The 8079-nt window shown below is 35.7% G+C and overlaps 1 protein-coding gene across 1 annotated transcript; it reads right to left on the minus strand.

Annotated features, from left to right (window-relative positions):
- Positions 1-2061: 2061 nt before the first annotated feature.
- On the minus strand, positions 2062-6068 carry LOC142629821 (cytochrome b5). Its single transcript, XM_075803856.1, has 3 exons — positions 5864-6068; positions 2705-2771; positions 2062-2571 (listed from the first exon to the last, which is right to left on the minus strand). Exons 1-3 carry the CDS (start codon positions 5948-5950, stop codon positions 2330-2332), a joined length of 396 nt encoding a protein of 131 aa, XP_075659971.1. The 5' UTR covers positions 5951-6068; the 3' UTR covers positions 2062-2329.
- Positions 6069-8079: the final 2011 nt, after the last annotated feature.

An 8079-nucleotide genomic window follows, 5' to 3' on the forward strand; every position in this document is an offset into this window, starting at 1 on the left:
GCAAGATTGGCCTCATCAGACAACAACAATGCGACCTCCAAACTATGTATAGAGATATAGGGGCAATCAAACATAGAAGGTGAGCAAGTTTTGAAGATAAAAGAACAAGACAAGTGGATGAATCCCATCGTCCGTTACTTGAAAGAAGGATCGCTCCTAGAAGATAAGATGGAAGAAAGGAAGATACAGATCAAAGGAGCCCACTTCATCATTATTGACGATATGATGTACAGACGAGGGTATTCACTCCCATATCTCAGATGCGCCAACTCAGAAGAATCAGATTATGTGCTCCGCGAGATACACGAGGAAACTTGTGGAAATCATGCTAGGCCAAAATCTTTAGCAGGAAAGATACTCAAAGCAGGATATTACTAGCCGCCCTTACAGAAAGACACACACGATATCGTCAAAGCATGCAATAAGTGTCAACGCTTCGCAAATGTCTAGAAGAGACCAGGAAAGACAATGACACCCATATCCTCGTCATGGCCCTTCACCCAATGGGGGATCAACATTATGGGCCCATTCCTTTTAGGGATAAAACGACTCAGATTTCTGATCATCGCAATTGATTACTTTACAAAATGGGTAGAAGCAAAACCAATGACAACGATAACAGAGGCAAAGTCACAAGCTTTGTATGGAAGAACATGATTTGCAGGTTTGGAGTCCCACGTGTCATAATATCAGACAATGGAAAGCAGTTCGACAATCCCAAGTTTTGAAAATTTTGCCAAGACTTAGGAGTCAAGAACCACTACTCTTCTCCACGACACCCTCAAGCCAACAGTAAGACAAAAGTGGCGAACAGAAGCTTGCTTAAAATGATCAAAACTGGCTTGAGGGGGCAAATGGGGCATGGCTTGAAGAACTACCAAATGTGCTTTGGGCATATAGGATGACCACAAGAATTCTGAAAGGAGAAACACCATTCAGACTAACATTTGGCACTGAGGCCATCATATCAGTGGAAATAGGACTGACGAGCCTCCAAGTCAAAACTTACGAAGACCAGAAGAACCAGCAAGAGCTTAACAACAACTTGGATCTAATTGATGAATTCAAAAAGGAAGTCATGAAGCGAATGGCCAAACATAAGGAAACAATGGCCAGATACTACAACAAAAATGTCAAAGTAAGAAGATTTAATGCTGGAGACCTCGTCCTCAGGAAGGTATCACAGGCAATAAAGAAAAACTAGGACCAGCCTGGGAAGACCCTTATGAAGTAATCCGCCACGCACAACTGAAAGTTACAAACAAAGTTCTACTGTTCTAGCACTAGTTTGACTACAATATTCTCTAGCACGTGTCCCCAGTAGATATTTGCAAAGTCAGTCATCACGCACAATTGTCCCTTTACTATTTGTAAAAAAGGTCCACAACACTTCTCCAATGTTTATCTTTCAACTTCTATGAAAAGAATACCTTGTTATCACACTGGCATGCTTTTATGCGTAGGTGTCATGATGAAGTGCCAAAATTATCTAAAGAAGAAACCTTAGAATCAGGTATTCCATATAGTTAGTGAGAAGTTAACTGAATTCTGGTAATGGCTCCATGCTCCCATGGTCTTGCTAACAATCGGCAGCAAATTAATTTGTTCCTTTTCAGCCCCCACCCCCCAAAATATAATGATCTTGTCTTGGTTTGATTTTTTAAAAGGTGGGGGCTTGTTGGTGGCCAGATTTGAATTTCATAACCCTCAAAATAATGATGGGCCAGCAAGTTGGCTGCTGTTCTGTCATGTATAGCTCCAAACAAAGAGGTCTTGATTTATGAACAATTTCTGGTTGTTGAAAAGTCCTTTTGTAGGAAGAACCGGACCCTTGTCCCAGGTTCAGATTAAACACTACTGTGAATTAGTGACAGTGATATAAGAGCTTCATATCAATTTAAATTGGACTAAAGTGAACTGAGAATGAGACCTTTTGTGCTCTTAATTGCAAGCTTGAAAAGGTTTGGGTCACCAAATATACTATCACATTTAAAATGGTGGCTATCTCAGGTGCAATTGAAATGAACACATTCTGCATGTTTGATCATAACATTATGCCAGTTCATTAATTGATATCACTCTAATTATTCAAATTTTGTGCTATAATATAAAAGGATCGGCATGCTATGTCTTCAATCATCCATATGCAAATTGAACAATCACATTCCGCATGTTTCCCTATTAATATGTGAAGTTTTATAACTATGGCAAAATTTCAGAAAAACTTGTGCAGAACAAATACCCAGTTCCAAAAATTGATATCCTCAAAATTATTTAAAAATTTGTGACAACTCCTTACAGCAGCTAACCAGTGAAAAATTGTATTGCATTACTTCTTACGCAAGTACAAGAAGCCGAGTACCACAGAGACACTGACAACTGCTACAGGAACAACCCAGTATTGCTTTGTCAAATCCATTAGCTTCTGAGCATAGTCTGTTTGCTTCTTGGACGAAATTTCAAGTTGTGGGATGTAAGTTGTGTCAAGCTCACCAATGCAAAAGGTCTCCATGAGCTCCTTTGCACTTTTGCTGTGTCCAGCATCCTCAAATTCCTCTGTGGCATCTTTCCCTTTGATGAAATTAAAGCAAAACACATCAATAATTCCATCCATAACATTGGTAGTTAATTTATTAACTTGAATATATAATGATTCAGTCCAACTTTATCAGAAATCATCCATTAGGAAGTATAAGAAAAATACCAGTAGCAGCAAGGACTACATCGTCCCCACCAGGGTGCTCATCCAAATAAGTTGTCACATCATATACCTGGGCATGACAAAAAACACTTGACATAAATATCAAGAGAGAGTCATTTGAAGCAAGACACTAATAGATATGCATCAATGACCATTCAAAACTTTCAGATATGGGACACCTTTTACCTAGGTGCCCCAACTCAAGCAGCCCTGAAGTGGAGGCAAACTATCACCCCACAGCTGGTTTATATGCTATTGAGAGCAGAGGATATGCGATAAACATTGCAGCCCCCAGAGGGAAGCTGCAAAAGGCCAAATATAAAATGTAAAGAACAAAATGACAGCAGAGAAGAATAATCATGCCAATCAACCACACCTATGTCTATAATGTGTAGTTAATTAGGTATCACCACTTCATTCTATGGAATCCATGCTTTTTTGCATGGGTAAACTGCATCAAAAACCACTGTTTCAATAAACTGAACCCCTGAATTCCAATGACAAAGAAAACCCACCGTGGGGGGGGGGGGGTGTTTGTTGAAGAGAAAGGGAAGAGAATAGACCAGCACAATACTAAGGTAATCCTTCAAAAAAAAAGAGTGCTTTAGTAGTTCTATAGTCAGATGTAGCACTCCTTCAGAATTAATGTTCCAATATTGTTATTTACATGGGTTACTTGAGACCATAAAACTTATACTTTACAAGGGCAGCATAAACTGGCACACAATTCTAGCAATGGCAACAAGCCATCCAATGAAACTGAAAAGAAGTTGTCTATATTACTATGTAAGAAATTCTGACTGATTTATTTTTCTGTAGATTAAATAATATTATGATGCATGACACAGGGACAAATGTCAGTGCAAAAGAAACAATATGCATAGGCTGATCAACATGTCAATCCCCATCTACAAGAAGAGTTTATAGTTCTAGTTCCTTTTTCTAGGAGGAAAACGTAGATTAGACATTACAATGATAACAGCATAACCAGGCTGGAGGAGAGTACAGCAACCACAGTGCAAGAGAGAGAGAGAGAGAGAGAGAGAGTGCACATGTGTTCTTGATATGTGGGGTTCTGACGGACCGTGTATATTGGCCTCTAAGTAAGATTATGCATGCAGTACGTAAATTTGGCATGAAAAGGAGCCTAGAACTATCAGTTTGGGAATTCCACTGAGAAAGTTCTTTGAGGGGCTTTAAGAATTTCTTGCAAGTGCATATCACAAGTTCCAAAGGAATCAAAGCAACTTCTCTGTCCAAAGATAGAGGGGGGAAGTCAATAGAAAGCTTACTACACACAGAAAACTGAGACACTCAGCTCATCCAGAAACCACTAGCTGAACAACTATGCATATAATGCCGACAAAATAACCAAGCTCAAATAGATTTCAGTCATCACTTGTTACTCAAGGCAGGGTGTAAAGTGACAAGGTGCAAGATTTCTGAATATGCAGAACAAGAATCAGCAACATCAGAGGTACAAGGTTCCTTTAGTCAATATAAAATTGTATAGGTAACTTTGACATAATGTAACAAACATTGTTTCTGCAAGTGAGTTGCATCATACTATAAGTTAGATATACATCTCAATAACATACAAAACCCTAACTTCCAACTGTCACATCAATTTATAACTTAAGAAAATTCAAATCTAGCCCAAGCCTAGCATATTTGCACCCCAGAATCTAGATACTCTAGCTATCAATATATAAAGGAGAAAAACAGGGAAAATGTAATTTTCATTTACTTCATACATACTGAGGCAAAGGCCTAAACCAAACATGTGACAAATAAACAACACAATGACCTATCAAAACAACACGATGAGAAGTTTATGCTTTCTGCTACCTTTATTAGATAATAAATTTCATTTAAAAAGCACAAGAGGTACAACTGGTTTGCACAGGATGTATATAAGATAAACACCCAAAACCAAATTCCACCACTACATTGTCTACTGAAATAAGCCCTCAAGTCTTCAAACAAGCCAATAGTTCAACCACTGTCCTTGACATAACCCACCTAATCCCAAATAAACACAACAACAAATCTAAATCTCCAGATTAAGTTTTTTTTTATCCCTCCTTATAATACTTATCAAGTAAACCTAACAATTTTTTAAAAGATAGTTGAACAAACATATCTACAAGCATTTGCGATTAATATAAATATAGTTTCAGACATTTCTTTATAGGATAAAAGAAAAAAAAAAAAAAATGATGCAGTAGAAAATTTATCATCAAATCCTTCAAGCTATTGTATCAGTTTTATGGGAAATTACAAAGCAGGAAATGTCCTAAAAAGACACCTCCAGAACAAAACATCAAATCAATCCACATTAGTCTCATGCAATCCTACCTACCACACCTATATTGACATCCCTCAACTGAATTTATGTCCTATTAAACACATATATCCCACATTAAAATGTACATACATGTATCATTGATCAACAAATAACAATTCATAAGGATGGTGAGATCAAAGATGAAGCAAATCATTGGATAAGAGCATGATGGATGATATGAGGAAGTGCCACAAGAGTATTGTGTGATTGTAGAATGCCTATTAAGTTAAAAATTAAAGTTTTACAAGACTACAATAAGAACAGCCAATGCTATATATTACTAAATATAGAGCCACTAAGAAAAAACATGTTTTGAAAACCTTTTGTTTTTTTGAGGGTCATGTTTTAAAAACTTGGTGTAGCTGATATGAGAATGTTAACATAGACAAAGTGAAAAATACAATGAAAGGTAAGCTACAACATAAAGTAATTCAATTAAAGCTATTAATAAATAACATATTCATTGATGGAAAGAGTCATTTGTGATGGTTTTGTCAAGTGCACATCTTGTAATGAAATGAAGTTTATAGGCTATTGGGCTTTATAAACACAAAACCCATAAGAAATTTGAGCTCCAAACATAAGATTCAGAAACTTATACATACTATACAGCAACTTGTACTCAAGGACTAAAACTTAAACAGCAAAACAGATCTCATAACAAAGTTATGCATAAACCCACAAAGCAAAGATTTTGAAAAGCAAAAAAAGGACCCAATCAGCTTATAAAGATAATCTAGTAGCTTCAAAGACAAAAAAACCCACCAGCTCATACAAATCAAAAAAAGTGAAAAAAAAGGGAAAAAGATGTGTACTTTGCCATCGATGACGACCCAACAGTCATCTTTGGTGTTGTGTTCAGAGGCTTCTTGCATTGAATAGAGCTTCGAGAGAGTCGGCATCGTTGAAGGGTTGTTGGGTTTTCTGTTTTTCTGGTCAGGTCAACTTCTTAAGCCTTAGATGTTTCTTCTGCGTGTGCGTCTCTCTCACAGACTCACGCCCTGCTCTGTTGTATTAGGCTGCGTTTGGTAGTGTTAAAAAAACGGCTTTTATAGGAACAGATGTGTGGCTTGGATTGGGAGAGGTTACTGTTTTATTGGGCTGGACCTTGATGGCCTAAATACCCATTTAATTGGAGCTATTAATTTGTTTGAGAATGAAATTGGAGCTATTTAAACATGATTTCAAAAAGAGAAAAAGTATCTTGCGAGACGAGTTCATATTTGTTGGGGGGTTGGGGGAGGGAGGGGGAATGTTTTATAAGTTGAGTTGATATATTTATGTTATTGAACATGTAGTTAAATACTTACAAGTCACAACAAGTGGTTTTCATGGTGGAAATATAAGATTATTTTTCTCATAAATCAATCTCATAAGTAAAAAAAATTCTGAAAAAGAAAGCGAGATAAAATAATAGGATAAAAAAAAAAAGGAAGCTTGATCCTCCATTTCGAGATATTTGAGTAGTGGGTTCAATAGACTTTAAAAGATGTATCATAAACATGGAGATTCCATGTTCTATTCACTATGTTACCACTCTATAGGGTTTTCAGAATGCCTCATGGGAAGAGAGTAAGTAATCTGACCAAAAGAATGGACACCTAAGTTCTAAGTTCAATACATCTATTTGTATATATTTAAAAGATGAAACATAGTATTTATTGTTACTACGCTCTTGTTGAACCACGTCAACAGCCACATCATCCACCCATTTCCAACATTCTCTCTCTCTCTCTTTTTTAACTCTTTTTTTTTTCTTATTAATTTCCCAACTTAATGTTATATTTCCTCCAACTTTTTCCCTCCCTTTTACCTTTCATCTCCCCACCATTACCTACCTTAATATCACTTTTCCTCAATTCCTTTAACTTCCTTTATTTTGACTTTTCTTACTCCCCTCCTCTTATTATAAATTTACAATTCTCTATTTCATTCTATACATAGTTTTCTCACACACATAAGGTTATTTCTCTCTCTATCTCTCTCTAAAAAAAAAAATTCATTTTTTTGTGGATTTTTTTTTAATACTTTTCTTGCATCTCTACTTTAAGTTGATGAATTTTTGTATTATTCGGAACTCTACTTTGGGTTGATGTGATTAAGTTGTGTTTTTAAGTTGTTATCTTTTTTCTTTTTATTTTCTTTGATTTCATAGATGTAATCCTATTGCATTATATATAAAAATAGTATATAAGAATATAATATTATTTTATTATATAATATAACATGACTTAGATAATTTGTGTTTATTATAGTATTTTTACTTTTTTCTTCTCATATTATTTTCTATAAATTTCTTATTACTCTCTCTCTCTCTCTCTCTCTCTCTCTCTCTCTTTTTGGTTTGATTTTTGTTTGAGTTAATACTTGATTATTTTGGAAGTAAGAATTTGAATTTATATCAAACGCAATCTTGGCTATGCTAATAACAGATCGACATTCAATCCACTTTATCAATTCGGTTTAGTTCGGTCTACTTCAATCCACTTTGGTCAATTTTGGTCCAATTCAATCTACTTCAGCCCACTTCTGTTCAATTAGGTCCATTCGGTCTACTTCAATCAATTCAATTTAATTTTTTCTATTCGGTCTAGTTTGGTCCATTCAGTCTAATTCGGTCTACTTTGGTCAATTTAGTCATATTTGGTCCATTCGCTCTACTTCAGTCCAATTTGACCCATTCGATCCATTCAGTCCACTTCGATCTATTCGATCCAATTTAGTCCATATGGTCCACTTAGGTCTATTCATTCCAATTTCTTCCATTCTTTCCCGTTAGGTCTATTCGGTCTAACTTGGTTCATACAGTCCACTTAGCTCTATTCAGTCCAATTTGGTCCATGCAATCTATTCGGTCCATTTGGTCTAATTTGGTCACTTTGGTGTACCTACTTAATCATGGCAAAATATAAGTTTGGGTTGAGAATACTATTAATTAAGTAATATCAATTGTAATTATATAATAAATTTTGATTATCATAATAATCTCCTTAAGAGAATGAGAATTTGAATAATAACTTTGAAATTTGAA

Source organism: Castanea sativa, chromosome 3 (genome assembly GCF_040712315.1).
Source record: "Castanea sativa cultivar Marrone di Chiusa Pesio chromosome 3, ASM4071231v1".
Lineage (NCBI taxonomy): Eukaryota > Viridiplantae > Streptophyta > Magnoliopsida > Fagales > Fagaceae > Castanea > Castanea sativa.

Bases quoted from the DNA above. Each gene is read 5' to 3' on its own strand.
- LOC142629821 (XM_075803856.1), bottom strand. From the start codon at position 5,950: ATGCCGACTCTCTCGAAGCTCTATTCAATGCAAGAAGCCTCTGAACAC. The intron at 2,772-5,863 runs GTACACATCTTT...TGTCATGCCCAG, and splicing joins GGGTCGTCATCGATGGCAAA to GTATATGATGTGACAACTTA. The intron at 2,572-2,704 runs GTATTTTTCTTA...ATTTCATCAAAG, and splicing joins TGTAGTCCTTGCTGCTACTG to GGAAAGATGCCACAGAGGAA.